This window comes from Vulpes lagopus, chromosome 3 (assembly GCF_018345385.1).
Source record: "Vulpes lagopus strain Blue_001 chromosome 3, ASM1834538v1, whole genome shotgun sequence".
In the NCBI taxonomy this organism is placed as follows: Eukaryota; Metazoa; Chordata; class Mammalia; order Carnivora; family Canidae; genus Vulpes; species Vulpes lagopus.
Window position 1 is genome coordinate 20596131 of NC_054826.1, and position 19443 is coordinate 20615573.

At 36.0% G+C, this 19443-nt stretch overlaps 1 protein-coding gene across 1 annotated transcript in view; it reads right to left on the reverse strand.

Moving 5' to 3' along the window:
- OXCT1 (3-oxoacid CoA-transferase 1) overlaps positions 1-19443 on the reverse strand; it is a 125023-nt gene that overhangs the window by 62821 nt on the left and 42759 nt on the right. Inside the window, exons 8-10 of the mRNA XM_041748377.1 lie at positions 3888-3995; positions 2555-2669; positions 226-320 (exon numbers count right to left, since the gene is read on the reverse strand). Coding sequence (XP_041604311.1) covers positions 226-320; positions 2555-2669; positions 3888-3995 — 318 coding nt within the window. The remainder of the gene's footprint in view (positions 1-225; positions 321-2554; positions 2670-3887; positions 3996-19443) is intronic.

The window sequence follows — 19443 nt, forward strand, 5'->3', positions numbered from 1 at the left end:
TTATCTTGTCCAATCACACAAAAGTTATGTAAACAGTACACTGTGAGAGCTCTCTGAAGCAGGAACAGACCGACAAACTGACCCAGGAGGAACAGCCAGGAGGGTCAGACACCTTAAAAATAACGCTGAGAACTTTAAGCTAACTACTCTCAGAAGATTTTACTATATGGACTATCTCATTTTTCCATCAAGACTGGATAAATAAAACATTAATTTCTGCCTTACCAAACCCAGGATTCCATTTTCACTTTGCAGATGAACTGTGATATTTGGGCTGATATAGTTGCTGGCTAGAAGCGGGATCCCTATGCCCAAATTAGCTGGGGAAAAAAGATGTTAAGGTCCACCGAATAAAAGGTAGAGAGATTATGCCATAAATCTGCCACACATGTATAAATCTGAACTTTAAAGGCACTTGTTCTGAATGTAATCATGGAATACATTCTCCCATCACCTTCCAGGTGCTATTTTGTAATCTTTTTTAAAAAGAAAATCCTAATTCCAATAACACTAATACGCTTTCCTATAAAGATATCAAAGTAGTAGCTTCAGAGGTCATTTTTATTGTAAGACATATTTTATTTTCATTAATGTGCTTAGCAAATTTGAACTGGTGTATTATGACTTATTATCCCTGACATATTATTAAACATGGCTTGACCTTTGTTTAAAAGTAATTTTCACTATTCAAAACTCCCAACTAAAAATGACAATGATTTAATATTCTCAAAAAGGGCTGTCATTTTTAAATTAAAAAGAAAGTTTCTGACAATACCAAAATGTCTGTCTAAAGCTGTAATGATTCCTTTGGGTCACTGAGATAACATTCATTGGAAACTGAATCTGCTCTAAGATATAAAGAAGGAGGAGGAGGTGTCCAAGTTTCAGTGAATATAACTGAGACCATATAAAAAGTAGCTGAGCTAAGTCATCAAAGAGCTAACTGAGAGTTTGATTCTTCTTCCTAAAGTGATTGGGTCCTGATTTGTCTGAATGGTGTAGATTTAATCTTGCCTCTCAACACAAGCAGGCTAACCAGATCAGAGATACTCACATTGTCTGGAACTGCTGTTCATGCTGTCCACCACCACCTCACACTGCAGTACTCACCAGAACTAGTGCAAAGAATGATGGCGCTCTGATGAGATTCCAGTAACAGTGAGATCTTTATGCATCAGAGCCAGAAAAAATAAAGTTTGTATATGCTGCAATATTATAGACAATGAAGGCTGGCAGGAAGATTCAATTAATCAAGACACTGCCTGAATTCTTTCATCATATTCTATAATTTTTCCAGTTTGTTAATGCTTTTTAGTGAGTCAAATATCAGGCATAAAGAAGTCTGTGTACTCTGGATTGAAAAAAAAGTGGGTGGTATGAAAAGACCATTTATATCAACTAGCAAGTATTTTTCATATGCTGTACTAGAACAGTGAATAAAGAACACGTAGAAGCCATTATTATCTAAAATCAGAGTTATCATATAGTCAGTGTTTAAATGTTACTGGGAAAACAACTGACTAGGGGTCAGAAGAAAACCCAGGGCCAGCTTTCATGGCTAAGTTAACTTGGTTGACGTTTTATCTTGCAGACACAGGAGCTAAAGAGGAGGTGCTATTATATTCCCCTCTCCCATGTGAATTCTCACCATAATACAAGGTATAAACTGGGAAACAAAGAAAGATAAAACGGTAGAGGTAAAAATAAAGTAGAAAAAGAGTTTCCCCAGTCAGGATCAGTCTGAATGATGATATTCATGGGCAGGGGAAGCTCATAGAACGTAGACACTTTTGTCCTATTTTTAGCTCCTTCTTTAGGCCTTTAACTATGGCTTTAGTGTATTTACCACTCAACAAATATTTATCAAACACTATTTGTATTTACATGCAATATTTGTTATTGTATAGTTCAATGTTTGACATATTGACATACTGAAAATGAGCAAAATGGCCAAGAGACTCACTGTTAAACACAGTCAAAAACCAAATAACTGTACTAAATTATCTCAACCTACCTCTTTTATTTTTTTTTGACAAAGTATCTAAAGCAGAATTTGAATCATTCCTTGAATACTCTTACAAAGCATTAGACATAAAAAGGTACACTCCTGGGATCTTTGTCAAAGGAAACCAGGGTTGTTAAGAAGTTGGATCTTATGTTTCAATGAGTATGCAAATGTCAGAACACAGAGAAAGTAAATAGCACTGTTGTAACTAGTACTTCTGAGATTTGAAACTCTCATCTTGGGTAATCTCTTTTCCCAATAACCTTTAGCAAAATGCCAAATTGTACTGAAATCCATTGTATATTAGAAAATAGCTAAGCAAATTTTGATTGCCCTTTTGTTTCAAGAAGGCAAACAGATTATAATTCCAATTTCATATATCTTGATATCTTTAGGCTATATGCCACATTTTGTAAAAATTGAGCCACTGCTTTAAAAGTTACAGTGGACTAGCAATAAGAATCACTAAGCAGGAGGCCCAGTAGGCTGATGAATATAGAAAAAGTGAGGGCTATGTCTCCGTCCAGCCCCAGAATAGGTAAAGGATACCATACATGCCGTCCTCAAATTCAAGAGCTGCCCGCTTGATGATACGTTCCCTTACATTATCTCCAGGTTTACCGGATTTGGTTTTTACATCTTCCTCTTTCCGGACCGATAAACGCTTTAAAATAGACAGAAATAGATTATTCATAGTTGAGTAATACCTTGTATTTTATCACTGCTGAAATATAAAATTTTACTGGAAAAAAAATTTAAGTCTCTCCCATTACTACTATGAGGTAAATTTACAATAGAACAGAGAGGTTTTTTTTAAAAGAATAACATGGGTGGTATCTGATGACAGAAATGTTTTAGAAAGTGAAAGAGTTCAGATTTGTTTGAAGAAGAAGATATACTTGAACTGTTTTTTGAAGCAAATGATTCCTGTTACTGTCACCTTGACTGCTACTACTATCACTCTTAAGACTTCTGAAACTGAATTCTCAGGTGCTCAAGGATTGAACCAGAACAAAGAAAAGGAACAGACCTTGGGACTCTTGTTTTTGCAGGGTTGTCAGAATGTTTTTTATGAGGTGTTGCTACTGGCAATTGCATATTTCCACCTGCAGAGTCTAGACTGGTTTTGCTACAAGAGCATCACAGGAATCATAAAAATATCCAGAAACTAGCCAGGAAACTACTTCCATTACTAAATCTCCTTGACATAGACTCTGGTTCCTATTTGCAAATGTCCCACATCTTCTCTCCTGAGACCCCTGACATTAGTATTAAATTGCAAGATGTCTTTGAAACATGGCAGAAGGTATCTCTGATTGCCCAATATCTCTTACTGGATATCTGTTCTGTTGCTACACTTTAGACAGTTGTGAATCTTGATATCAATTCTGGCCCAGCTGAGCATTCTTTATGCCCTCAGTAGCCTAAGAATACCTCCACTGCTCCTGGAGATTACTGACATAATCTCATATCCACCAGTGCCTGATGCTAATGGGAATGATGTTCTGGACTTTATGAAGTGCAAAGCATCTTCAAGACAGGTATTTCAGGATAATCAAACACTAAGTGCAGCCAGGCTAAAACCTCAATGCTAGGACAGTCAGTCAAAACTATGCATTGTAAATTAAGAGAGTTACAGAAGACTAGAAGACAGCCTAGAGAATACCATAACTTGGTGATATACACTTTGTAAACACAAGTCACTGTTGGGCTGGACAATAACATAGACAGTCATGTCCTCTTAGGATGGACACATGAGAAGCTCCTACTACAATCCAAAGCAAGACTTTCAATTTAGCTCTAATTCCCTATCATCTGGAATGGCCCCAGTGGCACCTCTCTCTGATAATCAGATTCATATATACTAAGCTAAATCAATTACCTCAATCCTTTTCTCATATTTTTCTCCCTTTATAAGGCGATGTACATAAATCTTCGGAATATGGATGTCTTCTGGGGCAAATGATCCAATATCCACAATTTCTTCAACCTAGGTAAAAAGAAAAAAAAATTTAGTGAGAGCTTAAAATGAACATTTTTATTTTAAAAAAAGAAGTATATGCATCATTACTTCCAACTTAAGATTGTATATAAAATGTAAAAAATAATATATAAGGACGCCTGGGTGGCTCCATTGGTCAATCATCTAACTCTTGATTTCTGCTCAAGTCATGATCTTGAGATTGTGAGATCAGCTGGCATCAGGCTCCATACTCAGGCAGGGAGTGTACTTGGGATTCTCTCTCTCCTCTCCCCCCACCCCTCTCCCAAAGTGCGTGTGTGCACACACATGTACTCTCTCTCTCTAATAAATAAATGGATGGATCTTTTAAAAAATAATATAATACACACACACACATATATATCAAAGAGAGATAAAGTACACTAATCACAGACACTTCTAGACCCACAAAAAAAGAAATTCAAATACATGTGTCTGAAAATAAAATACAGAACATAAAGCTCCAGAACTTAGTCTTTGCCTAAAAGAGTCTCAGTTTCAGATTTGTCAAATGTTTTCTCAGTACAGCTGCTTGAACTTTCACAAATTGCAGCTCAAAACTTGAAAGCACATCCCTTAAACCCTGATTTTCAAATTTAATGGGAGATTTATCATATCAAAGACAAAAATCTGTAACAACATCTGCTTGGTCAATTGAAGAGCTTTTTAAATATAGATACAAATGCTATTTGTAACAGTTTTTAATTATTTCTGTTATTAGCTTCCTAGAATCATGATAGAATTGCAACTGCTGAAATAATTTTAAAGACAGATCATTAATTTCAATATGGAAATCTGAAAAGGAAATATTAACTAATAACTAGAAATACTCCATGTAATTAGAATTGAAGTCATTCACAGAGCAAAAGTTCATTTTACAGCAGTATGAAATACTCCAAGTTAGTCTATTTTATAACTCATTTAAAAAAAGACGAAAAAGAATTTTTATATCAAAATAAAAAGAACCTCAGAATAACAATGATCAAGAAAAACTACGGCCAATGTTGTTGGGGTCAAAGAAATATCTTTTTGGTGTCAAGAAAAAATATTATCTTAAGGACTCTTCAGTATATGCCATATATACGCTCAGTTTAGCACATGCCATATCCAAAGCAAAGAATTATTTGCTTAAATAATCTAACTTGTGCAAGGTGAATTATATTAAACATGCCACCTAAACAAATACCTGAAATTACCTCTGGAAATTCTGAGGTCAAGAGGCACTTTTTATGCTATTTTAACCTGTATGCCCATACCATATTCCTCCTCCAATGAAAGAATACCAGGGATTACAAAGGTCATTTTAGTTATTATGCAGTGTTCCCAAATAGCTGGGGGGGGGGGGGGGGGGAGGGGGAGAGGATGCGGTAGATAAAAGCTATCTTCAATGATAATTAGAAGGATCCTAACCAAAATCAAACAAAAACTCCAAATAAGAGTCAGTAAACATGTTGACATCGACGCTGAAATAGTTAACAGACCTGTAGACGTGCATTCATCTGAGAATGAGTTAGGGGGAAGCAAGGGGACTCCCCATCACTGTAATCTGTATCTTCCCCCCCTAAGACTTCTCTATGCTTTGGTATTCCCCACAGGGTGGTTACCAGGTGAAGAGGAGGTGGATACAGGAAATGCAGAGCAGCTAGGCATTACCACACTTCTTCCAGTAGCTGGAACTTTTAGCCAGTAGGGTTATTCATATATTTATGCTTATTCAATTCACGCCTTCAAAAAAGTTCTGGACTTTAAAAACTTGTTTATACATGAACTCATTATCCTGAGGATAATGAAGACTTCATATCCTGAGGACATGAAGACTTATTATTCATGAAAATATTGGCCAAAGCATTTGGTAAAATAATAATGAGTTGGAAACAACCTAAGTTGCCCACAATAGGATAATGGTAAAATATATATGATACATCCACATGGTAGATCAATACTTTGCTTTCATAATACATAATGACATGTCATAATTTAATGTTTCATAAAATGCAAGATTTTGTACAAATATTTACTAATATGCTCTTTGACAAAATTGTCTCTATACCTACAAAAAAACTGAAAGGAAATACACCGAAATGCTAATAATTATCATCTCTGGGTAACAGTCCAAGTTATTTTTCTTTCATTTTACTTCTGTATCAAAGGGTGGAAAACCTACATATTTTTTTTTTTTAAGATGCAGCAGACATTAAGTAAGGAGTTTCCCAAACTAGAAAATATATTAAGTGGAGGATGTCATAAATTCCTTAATTAGTCAGACATGTACCAAAAGGACATGTAAAAAGAAAACAGGGACTCAAAGAAAAACTGTGGTTTCTAAACTCTAAAAGCACTTACAACATTATAAAATAAATTAAGGAAACTCTTTTTCCTATGCTTTTTAAAGATAATACGAATTATTCTCCATGCTGGATGCTGTTCCAAAAGTCCAGGCCCTCATCTCTCTTGCTTGAATTACTACAGCAGCTTCCTAAATGGTCTCCTTGCCTTTGCCCTTCAGTAGGACAAGAAACGTAATAGAAAAGGAAAAAAAAAAAAATAGTAATACTTCTCTTAATACAGAAATGCTGATGATAACCAATCACTATTGTCTTTTGATTCCAATAAAGAAAGCTTTGCCAAAAAACACCAAATTAAGACAAAGTTTCCTTACTGAGGGCAATGACATTATGACTTTGACAACAAATAGGGCGAGAGAATGTGTCCTGACAAAAGAACTTAGAAGGAAGCAAGAATCTGGTTAAATGTCATCAGTTCTATGTTTTGTCATCCTGAGAGAAATGATTTTCCTATTGTAGAAAATACATGTGTAGCATCTGTCCAAACAGTATCAACACTCAACAGCACTGAAAATTTCTATATAAAAATCAAAACTTTCTCAGAGTTGGTTAGCAGAGCTAACAGCAAAGGAAGAAAACATTTGAAGTACAAACCAAAAGAAGGAAACATATGTTTTCAGACAATCTGTGAAGAGTTTAAAAAAAACAGAGAGGCAGAACTATCTTAATAACAGCTATTGAAGGGACTGCAGCCTTCTGGGGTCTTGAGTGATTCTGAGGAAGAATCAATGTGGGGGAAATAGTCTCGTGAAATCAGGTGATAACATGGGAGGTAAAGGAAATCTGAAAAAAAAAAAAAGAGGAATAAAATGAGCTTGTTAAGAAAAAAGTAAAAATAAAAGCTCACAAGAGTACTCACTAACCATGGCAGAAGCGTGCCTCCTGAAATCAGAAGTAGGCAAGACAGAAACTAAAGAACAAAGAAACAGTCTCAGTGCAAAGCAGTGAGCAGATTTAATAAGTGTCCTCAGACAAGATCAAGATGTAGGACAGGTAGCTAAGAACCCAGACTCCTCCCCGGCACTAGGTGTAGTTCTTATGCAGCACCATCTGGTTCATCTAGAAACCCAGACACTTGAGGCCTCTCTAATTAGTACTTGTCTTCAGTCATTAGCAGAAAAATAGAGGCTAGGAAATGTTAATTATTATTGATTTGAACTTTGTTTTAAAAGGTTGCTTTCTCTGCCCTGTACTCTATTTCATAATTCTGAAAAGTTTTATTTTAAAGCTCAGAGAAGGATAAGAATTCATCCTTGGGCGACAATGTTTTTGCTTTTACTTGGCAAACATTATTTATAACTCAGGTAAGGGAACAGAGGAGCTGCAAGGCAATAACTTTCTTATTTTATCTTAGTGACAACCTGAATCTATGATACACACAAAAAATGGGTCTGACCCTGCAAACCTCACTGTGATACAAGTTGTGGGCTGTTTGGGGGGGGGGGGGGGGGATTACACTGCAGGTTTTTTTGCTGAGTCATCTTAACTTTCAAAACAGGTTAGGAGGAACATACTTCTTTTGCCAAGAAATAAAAAAGTCAACAACAACAAGCAACTAATGTCTATAATCATGAAAAACACTGATCCCAAATTAGGAAAAGCTGTCATACACTAGAAAAATGGAAGGGGAAAGCAGTGAGCAATTATAGAAAACATTACAAGTTAGATTCAGAAATGCTCTGGATGTATTCAGGTCCAATGAAGAGAAAATGTGGAGAAAAAGGGAGGGGAGCATGCAGGGCATCCTTCCTAAGAATCCAAAGGAGAAAAAACATTCAAGCAGCAAGAAGGTACATGCTGTATTAAGTTTCATGCCAGGGATGATATGATTAGTGCAAAATTATAAGATGAAATGACATGGAAGCTAAAAGGCCCTGGTACAAATTATATATGGTCTTAGATATCTACATATAAATGCACAAAAACTGAAAAGATGAGTGGCTATTAAGGAATTTGGAACCTTAATAAGCTCCAACCTATTAAGAAAGTTGAACCTTACAACAGTGGTAAATATGATTACATAGTCATTATTGAAATTTGGTTGACTGGATCTCATGCCAATAAGATATCCTACAATGTTCAGCGAAAACAAGCTGACAGAAGAACATGCTACCTCAAGAAAAATATGCACATGCCCGCGAAAACACAGACCTAGTGTTGAAATGCGGTGAAGTATATTTAAAGTGAGTTCAGAAGGAGAAAGAATATCACACTAATGGTCATATAATCAGTGCTCACCAAACTAAAGATGTAGAGGGCATATTTTTAATAGAAATAGAAATTTCTTGGTTCAGAAACAAGATAGTTATATCATGAGAGACACTAATTATATGAACATCTTCTGTTCATCATATTCCTCTGATAAATTCTGTATTGCCTTCTGACAGGTTCTGTATTTCAGAATGAAGGAGTGATAGAAATCAAGATTCTAACGAATAAAGATAAACTTGGTAAAGTAGAAATGATGGAAACCCTAAGAAAAAGTCAAATGTAAAATTGGAATTTATAATAGACTAGGAATTGAATTCTGGACATACATAGAAATGTATCCTAGTCTTTGAAGAAAAGATTTCAAAAAGTCGAGAGAGAAAAAAAGCAGGATCAAGTGGTCAGAAACTCTAAATGACAAATAGATGTAAGAGGCTTTCAAAATCCCTATTCTGACAATATGAAAATGGACCGCCCGACAATAAAGAGAATAGCACATGAAGAAGAGTGTAAGAGGTATAATGTGGATAGCTATGTGTTTCCTCATTTCTTATGAGGGCTCATACAAAAGAGAGACAAGTATGATCTGGGACAAATGGGAGTTACAAGAAACCTTCAGAAGTGTGTCAAAAGGTACAAAATTGGAATGCGATGAGTCATATCCAAAATGCTACAGATGATGAAAGAGTGGTTTCTGGGGTGATTTTGCTGTTGCTGATGGAGAATTCAGAAATGATAATCAGCACTGCTTGAGACAGAAGACAGAAAAAAGGACAGCAGTTCGATTCCATTTTGATACTGACTTCCCTATCAGGGAAAAGGAAAGGGCAATACTAATACAGCTAAGGAGGAATTGAATTCCAAGAAGAGATAGATACTCTAAACTAATGCCAGGCCATAGCAAAATGATATCCCAGGATTCTTAAAGGCCTTGAAAATATGGTCACAGAATTAGTCAAGTGAAAAATGGTAGCGATGTTGGCAGATGGAAGACTCCTTTTCAAAACAGGGGTTTGGTTCACAATGGTATTCTAAAATGGATTATTAAACAGATAGTCTATAAGGTCATGAAACAAAGACAAGAATATTGTGAGGCACCAGTACAAGTTTCCTCTGGACCATACCATGCAGAATGAACTGCATTAATCTGCATATCAGGTTAGCACACTGGTAGGCCAGGAGAAAAGCAGTATGTGATTTCACAAAGAACTTGACCAAGTTCCTCACAAAACAGTTGTACAGACTTAGCAGGGAAATGTGTCCTGGAGACATTCACTTAAAATCCATAAATATGAATTAAGTTCCTACTAGATACAGTAATGAAAAAAAACAGGAAGTCTGCTATGATGTGCTGTGCAGATGGGTAGATTAGTACTTGAAGAATCACAGAAGGATTTGATGGCTTGACAAATCCTTAGAAGTCTCCAATGCTGTGATTTTTAACCTTGGAAGAAATGTGTAGTTCTCTACAAATCTGGTGAAAGCTACAAACAAAAGGTTCCTTATTTATAAAATTCTTCATGAGATTTCAGGGCTTTGGTCCATAAACATCCCCCCCCCAACCCGTTAGCCTCAGCAAGACTCCAGATTTGAAGAGAACTCCACTCTAGTGGGGTAATAAGGTCTTTGGTCCCATCCTGTTCAACATCTTTATCAAAGCCTTGAGCAAACACAGGGAACATGTTCTGAGTCTACTGTGGTAAAAGTAAAGAGTCTCTGTGTAATGTACAATTCTGAACAGAAACATCTCCATCTCTGTCAGAGAAGACAATCTCAGGCCCATGACCTCCCAAGGATTTAGCAAAAGTCTGGCAAAAACAATACTCAAGGAGTCCAAACAGTTTTTTAATGCTCCAGGAAGAGCCTACCCCTGGAGCAACCAATATCTTTATATCATTGTTATAAAGAGTCAGTTTCTCCTTCTTACAATCAAATGAGTTCTTTTGTGCAATTAAAACAGGGTGCCAAGATAAAATTGTCTAGTTTAATGGGAAGAACAGTTGTACTTCACCTGATTTGACCATTAGGTTCCTTCATATGGTATATATTATCAAACTACTTAAGTACTTTCATTTTTACTTGATGTTTTGTGCTCATACATGTTTGCCATGACAGTATGATTTTTCAGTGTAATTGCAGCTCCATTTTAAAGACCTACCATTGTTTTTCTTTCTTTTTATAGCCCTATTTTTATTTTTTAAAAAGATTTTATTTATTTATTCACGAGAGACACACACACAGAGAGAGAGAGAGGCAGAGACATAGGCAGAGGGAGGAGAAGCAGGCTCCATTCAGGGAGCCTGATGCAAGACTCAATCCTGAGTCTCTGGGATCATGCTCTGAGCCAAAGACAGATGCTCAACCACTGAGCCACCCAGGAGTCCCTAGCCCTACTTTTAAATGATGTTGTTTTGTATGTATTGTGTGTCCTGTAAGCTACTTTATATCATTTCTGGAACAAAATCGGTAAAAATTAAATAGTTCATTTATCAAATTGATACAAGGCCAGAAAAAGAGTGGATACTATTAACATAGAAATAATATCATCAGGTCTCTACTGGCTAGGAAAATAAAATGGGCCATTTTAACTGAATGAAATTCAACAGGGAACAGATTATGTAAAATAAATATCTGGCCTAATAATTTTTTGGAAGAGCAAATTAAAAGGGTTTACCTAAGCACCAGCACAAAAACTACATGTGACAGAAATACCGAAAAAATGCAAGAAAAATATTCCTTTCTCCACTTGTGTCCAGTCTCAGAGTTCAGGATATACACCTTCAACCTAATGTCCCTCATAATAAAATAGAAACAATCCTTCCTTACTATAATGTCTCATTTGAAACATGGTATGAGAAGGAAAATGGATGAAAGCAGTTTGAACTCATTAAAAGGAAAGCTGTACCTAAAAATAGTTTAATTTACTGGAACTATGATTAGCCATGAAATTAATAGGCCATATTGATCAATAAAAATAGGAGTATTACTTCATGGACTATCCCAATGGTTTTTGTAATGGAGAGATCATTTTTTAAAAACAAATTTAAATACGGGGCACCTGGTGGCACACTTGGTTAAGCGTCCAACTCTTGGTTCCAGCTCAGGTCATGATCTCAGGGTTGTGGGATCGAGCCCCACATTGGGCCCCATGCTCAGTGCAAAGTCTGCTTAAGATTCTCTCTCCCTCTCCCTTTGCCCGCCCCCCGATCCACTCATGCTCTCTCTAAAGTAAATAAATCTTTTAAAAAATTAAGAAGAAAAAATTTAAAAGTCTTTTTTTCATTTTCATCCAATCTAATACCATATCCAAACAGTCTAGTCCATGCTGATTTTTTTGCTAGCATTTTTTAAAAATTTGACCAAAAATGCCCATCTTCACTAAGTATGTGATTTAATAACATCCAGGCAGTATTATAAATATCCAAATTGTATTTGTCATATATTCTTCTAAAAGGAAATTTTATTAGGGCTATAGCAAATCCAGAGAAGTAATTAAAAAGAGTACCTCTACCCAGAGGAATTAAAACACTTCTAACACATTCATTCAAAGCACCAGTCTTATCTACAATACTAAGGAAAAAATTACACCATTATCACATACCCCAAGGAAAACAGGGAGACATGATATAATTAAAAGAATTAAACTAGGAACACTTTTCAATGAAGAGAGTTATGGAGAAACAGGAATAGAAAGAAAGTCTGTGTTGGGTTTTTACAGCCACTGAAAAACTGCCTATTAGTGATGCCAAACCAACTAAAACTTTGAAAGTCTTTAAGACTGTTTCCTTCAATTTGGGGCTGTTAATCATCCTTGGAGCATTTCATAATGTAAGAACTCAGTATTTAACACATAAACTGCAAAGCAGAATTGGGTTAAACTCTAGCATTTCCAGAACACCGTTCCTGGTTGCTTAATCTAGCAGAAACTAGAATTTACCTTGTGAATGACTCAATAATTCCTAAATTTAAAATCCTTTACCATGTGGATAGAACAAGAGATTTTTTTTTCATTTTACCTTTTAAATGTTCTCTATATGTTTTCATTTCTATAAAGCAGTAAGCAAAATAGAATCCTATTTAATTTCATTAAAAATATTAAAATGCCATGTTTCTTTTCCCCTAATTTAGTATAAGAAAAGTAGACATAAGATGCAAAACTAAATGAACTTCAAAACAAGATACCTTTCCCACCCCATGAGTATAATTTCTAAAACTAGATCTCTAAGGCCTAAATAAATTCAAACTCATCACATTCTCAGCTGTAATGTTAGTAATCAAAAAACAAAAAGCAGTAACAACAATGGCCATTTCCTTCATACAAACAGCAGGTACACACAATCAGTTTTATGGCTGGTATCACTTGGTTCCAGTTTTTTCCTACAAAAAAATTTCCTCTAGTCATCACTAGGAAAGCAGAGCCAGTACTGCCTCCGATATCATCATTCACTGAAATGACTGAAACACCTATGGTGAATGAAGCTGATGAACTCCCAAATCTAAAACATCTTTTTGGCATGTACAGCTCATCCCTGAAACTCAACAACATATTGAAAACTTAAGAATGATAACTTAAAGAAGCACCTTCATCTTTTAGACAGAATTTCCCCCCATTAAAGACAAGTGGCTATGGTTGATAATACATGGTAATTTGTTGGTGCCAATATTTTGTAAGAGATTGATTTTGTCCATGTAATTCTAATGCTATGTATTTTACTGATTTCTATACTTAAAAAATAAGGAGACAACAGAGAATGATACAGAGTACTGGACTTGGGGTCAGAAGACGTAAATTCTGGTTTTAATTATCAACTAATGTCATTTAGCAGTGGTTCTTATGTGAACCCCGTAAGGTCATTTCATCTCCAAAATGTTAAAGTTGAGTTTTAAATGATGTCTAATATTCTTTCCAGCCTTTATATGTTGTAAGTCTACATTAGTTCCTGGATGTGCTATAAAAAGACCCAGAAGTATGCAAATTAATGTATCTTTTTAATTACTCTAGGTTGTTGAACACTAAATCATCCCCCTCTTACTGGATGTACTTTGTTAAATGCAACACATGATTTTAATTCCATGCCACTAAGTATACCTTCAATACTCCTCCATACTTGCATGTTTGCTGTGCCAATTCTCACCTGAGTAAACAGGCAGTTGCATTTACAAGGCCAGTTTATTTGCCACCAATTGATAACCCTCTACATATCTAGTTAACTACCATAAGGCTTGTTCTGCTTTAACTGCATAATAAAAGCCTATTGAATGAGACACGCTATCTATCCCAGGCAGCATTAAAAGGCACACCTTGAGATAAAATGATCCCAGGGAAGCCAGAGGAAGCTAGTCACAGTAAAAGGAAAGGAATTACAGAACAGCTGGCAGCAGATTATCAAGTCTCTCAATTCAGGGCCTGACAAAGGCCTCAAATATAAAGCTGTCAGGAAGAACCACTGAGTATAAGGCATTTTTGCTTCCTTAGACCACAGCAGGATAATGATGCCAATCAAGTAGAATGTGGGCAGAACACTTCTAAGCCTGCAAAGCAATGCTCATATTTTAAAATTGCTGGCTCAGTGACTCAAACATCATTTAATGAGGATCTAATATGTGCCAGGCATTGTGCCAGGCGCTGGGGATACAAAGATGAGTAGGACAAGGTCCCACAAGGCACTCCCAATCTAATGAAAGAGACAAGCAAACAGCTAATCACAGTACTGCATGGTGATAAATGCTACTACCACAGAGGGAAAGCTCCACTCAGGAAGCAGAAAAGTGGAGAGGGCATTTCTGACAGAAGAGATGGCAAGAGTGAAGTCCTGGAGTCAGGAAAGAACACGATCTGGGGAAATGCGGCAAGAGGGTACAGATGAAGAGATTTAGGGCATGCAGGAATGGGAATGGCAGAAAGAAGTCTGAAAATTTTATTTTATGAGATGAGGAACCTAATTTTGAAAAAGCTATCAGAAGTGGCAACAGCTATCCTGAACAAAAAAGAAATCTGATTTCCTTCATATTTCAAAAAACTCACAAGAGTGTTCACCTTGACTAATATGTTGCTAGGACAGTTTCTTTTGAATACTGTGGCTTCTCTCCAGAAAAGAAATTTTTAACAACTTGGCAATTACATCCTCTCACTTTTATTAATTTTTGGTTCTGCACCTGGATTTTCTAGGAGCCTAGTAAAAGGCCAGTGGGAAATCTGAATATATTCTAATTTTAGAAGGCTGCCATATGCTATATGCTAAAACTACAATAATGATACATGCTGAAACACGTTTATAAGAAATATAACCAATAACACAAAAGGAGTCAATGAGTAATATTTATCACTTTTCCTCTCACACAATTCTTACTTAAATCATTTCTGTAAGCCATGACTTTAAAATGCCTTCTTTTTAAAGCTATACTCTTGAACAAGAAAGATTAGGAAACTAACTCCTTTAAAAAAAAAAAAAAGCAGCTAATTTTTAAAATGAAACAATCTTGCATAAGCCCTAATTATCACTTCAGTATTTGTAGACGAGATCTATATTTGAGGTGGAAAAAATAACATTTTTTGACAAGGTCTCTGGAAGGAGTGAGGAAAGCCACTATTATTTTAATAGGAGTGACTTTAAAATCACAAGCTAAATTTTTAACACCAACATGGAATAAATCAATAAGTAGGTCAAAAGTTGTTAGGTAAACTAAAGCAGAAAATAAAATTAGTAAAAGGAACCTTTGTCCTTTCTTGCAATAAGACAGTTTTGTAAGAGTATCCCTTAGGTCAGCCATACTGTGCCTTGCTATTCAATAATCTTCGGGAGAGGATATCATAGGTAAAGATTTCTAACATAATATAATGGTTTTGGAATTTCCTCTGGCCTTTTCTTGCCTTCCTTTTCTCAACAGAATCTATGTCCTCATTTGCAGCAAGACGATTTTGTGGGAAATCATGACCATAAGTTTTACAGAGCTGTCTCAAAACAGTGAATCAACAGAGCACTTGACTCACACCTTATTTTAGGAATGGGTTCGGTCTGTGGGTATAGCTGCCAATCATGGTTATGTCTAATGGCCTTATCCATCTTTACTTCCATAACTGAATTACTGCTGTGGGTTCAATGCTCTTCCTTTTCTAGTTTACTAGCTAGAGCCAATCAAGTTCTTCCCTAGCATGGAGCAGCGGAAGATGCCCCCAGGAAGCTAGGTTCAAACCCACAGAGCTTAGTTTCAGATCACACATCAACCATAATCTTGCACTCCCTCTTCTTCCCTCATACAATTCTTCATCTAAGTAGGAGATTCAAGAACCTAGAGATGAAATACCAGAGCCATCCTCATTAAAATAATGACAGCAATACCTACAACACATAAAATCACAAAAGAAATATAAATAGCCAGAAAATACTCAACTTCCCTAGTCATCAAAGATAAACAAATTAAAACCAGAGGGCAGCATTTTTTACCTAGCAAGTTATCAAACTAATTTTAAGTATAATATCATGTTGTCAAGAATGGTTCAAAAGTGATACTTTTATAGGTCACTATGGGATCACTGAAATTACCTTCAATTTACAATATTTATCCAAAGTTTGTAAAATGTTGATGCAAACACCCAAAAAATTCACCTCTAGGAATTTTGTCAAAGAAAATAATCAGATGTGCACAGAAACAAGGATACTCACCAAAATATTGTCTGTAATAGGGAGAGATAGAAAACAACATAGAAGTTCAATAAAAGAGTTGTTAACTGTTGAAATAGCTTTTTGGGGAGGAATATTTAATGACCTATAAAAACATTCCTAATGTTTTATGTAGTAAAAAATATACAATATGGTCTTAATTTCATAATATATATGAATAGGCATTAAAGAAATCAAGAGATGTCCAGTTCCATTGTTCCTTCAAGGCCCTTGGTTCTGTGCAGGAAGTGTCTCTGTATCCCATTTTGGCCCATCTACACCCAAATATCCTGAGACCTGTGTGCCAAGACAGAGAGTGCCAAATGCTTGGAGTCCTGGCCCTCCTTCACAATACATCACATATAAATATCTGCATCTGATCTAATTCTTACCCTTGTTCCCCTATATATAGGGTATTTTATTCCTCTGGCTTCTTACAAGACTTTATCTTGGATTTTCTACAGTTTGAATAGGATATCCCAACTGTAAATCTTTTTGGTATTTAAGCTGCTTGGCGATCTCTGAAATTCCCAGATCTGTGGTTTGGTGTCTATCATTAATTTGGGGGACTTCTCAGTCATTATTGCTTCAAATATTTTTTTCTATTCCTTGTTCTTTTTTCTTCTCCATTTGGTATTCCCATTACACAAGTTACATCTTTTATAATTGACTCAGTTCTTGGATATTCTGTTCTATTTCATTCCTTTTTGTCTTTGCATTTCAGTTTTGGAAGTTTCTCTTGACATTTTTTCAGCTCACTAATTCTTTCCTTGGCTATGTCTCGTCTATTAATGAGCCCATCAAAAGTATTTTTCATTTCTGTCAGAGTGTTTCTGACTTCCAGTATTTCTTTTTGATTCTTTCTTAGCATTTCCATCTCTCAGCTACATTATCCCTGTTCTTGCACACACTGTCCTCTTTTTCCATTAGCACCCTTAGAATATTAGTCCTAGTTGTTCTAAGTTCCCATTCTAGTAATTCCAACATCTGTACCATATCTAAGTTTGTTTCTAATGCTTGCTTTCTCTTATCAAATGTTTTTTGCTATTAACATGGCTTATAATTTTTGGTTTCCAACAAAAATTGTTGGAAACCATACATGATTACTGGGTAAAAGAAACTGAGATAAATATGCTCTCAATGTCAAGTTTTATGGTGAGCTAGCTCAGGATTAAGCTGTGCTTACTGTTTGCTGTAGCAGTAGGTGTCAGAGGCTAAATTTTTCTGCAATGTCCTTATTTTTGTCTCCTCTGTTGTTTTGGATTTTCCTAGAGACTTCTTAAATGAGGTCTGAGACAAGAAGATCTTTTATATTTCCCTATCATGATATAGGAGCTCTGCTGTGCGGTAGCCATGGTGACCACCACCATGGTGAGGGGAACAGGGAAACATCTACAGTTTTGTGTTTAGGTCTGTCTTCTAGTGAGCCTTTGCCCCTGCCCCACTAGTGTGACTTTCACTAGTGCTTCACAGTTTTGTGGTTTCTCCCTCCTTAAGTGAAACAGGAAGATGAGAGGAGGGCAGGGTTAGGTATTCCCCTTCCCACACCAGAAGGCTACTTTTCCTCAAGTCAGGCTCGGCTCTGGTGAAAAAGTTTCTCTCGAAGGCAGGCCTTAAAAGAATAATACTCTTAGTTTTTAAAATCAGTACTTTTTAATGGAAACAACTTGACCAAAAATCTGTCACATAATTTTGAGACCCATTAAAACAAAAGTTTAATGAGAAAAAAAAAAAAAAAAAGAATAATACTCTTGGGTGTATTTCAATATGGCTACTTCCCCCTCTTCCCACCAGAAGCACAGAGAGATTTTTCTCCAATCTCTATTGTAAGAATCTGCTAGAGAGCCTAGAGGTAAAACCCAAGAAAGTGTACCCCACCAACTCAAGGTGCAAGATGGGGCCACCAAAAATTTTTAACTCTCAAGTTTGAACCTCCAGCAATTCATCAATTAGTTTAGGGTTTCCTATCGCAGTGTTGGTTCCCTCAGAGATTTCTGTCCTGGGCAGAAATAGTATGAAATAGTATGCTATGATTCTCTGTTTCAGCCTGTTGTCCCATTTTGGAGCCAATGGCTTTCCTTGCAACCTCAATTCCCTGATCAATCTATAAGAAACACTGGTTGATTTTTAGTTTGTTCAGTTTTTTCCTATTGTGAAGACAGGCCCGGTGACTTCTAGGCTCCTTAGATGCCAGACCAAAAACTGGAAGTACCTACAGTAGTCCCTCTTTATCCATGTGGGATATGGACTAAGAATCCCAGCAGATGCATGAAACTGAGAACAGTATCAAACCCTATATATACTATGTTTTTTTCTATATATGCTTACCTATGATAAGTCTAATTTATAAATTAAGCATAGAAAGAGATTAATAACTAGTAATCGTATAGAACTATGACAATATGCTATAATAAAGGTTATGGGAATGTGGTCTTTCTCTCTCTCTCTCTCTTAAAATATCTTATTGTACTGTATTTACTTCTTCTTGGGAGGATATGAGATGATAAAATGCCTACACAGGAACATGAAGTGAGGTGAATGGTGTAGGCGTTTTGATGTAGTTAGGCTCCTACTGACCATCAGAAGGTGAGTCATCTGCTTCTGGACTACAACTGACTACAGGTAACTGAAACCATACACAGTGAAACTATGAATGGGAAGGGTGGTCTTCTGTATTTTTTAAATAGATAACCATTGCCAATATTTATCATATAGAATCCTAACATTGCTTAGAATCAAACCATTGTATAACACTATCCACCTCATTTTTAATTGGAGGAAAAACCATTCTAGCTTCCCAAGTGTGAGGGCTCTCATTTTATAGCTTTTAGGGGACTACTTTACTTTATAATTTTAAGAAGTTAGTATTACTGAATGATTTCTAATTTTGTGTTCATGAAAGTATTCACTTTGTCCTGCAGCTACCCTGAATTGACTGAAAAATTCAATTCACTGAAGATCTATGACCCTGCCAGCAAGGAGGCAGTAAATTACAATAAAACGTTAATAGCAAAGTATAAAACAAAATATACCTTAAAATATACTTTCTATCCTTTACTTTTGCTAAAGCATATAAGCTTTGGAGGCAGAAAGAAATGGATCTTCAGTCTAACGCTCTCCCAACTGAGCTATCTCAGCCACTGCAGAAAGAAATGGGTTTAGATCTAATCCTCCCCCCTTACTAGCTTTGTTATCATAAAGTTTTTCTCTATCCTTTCTTTT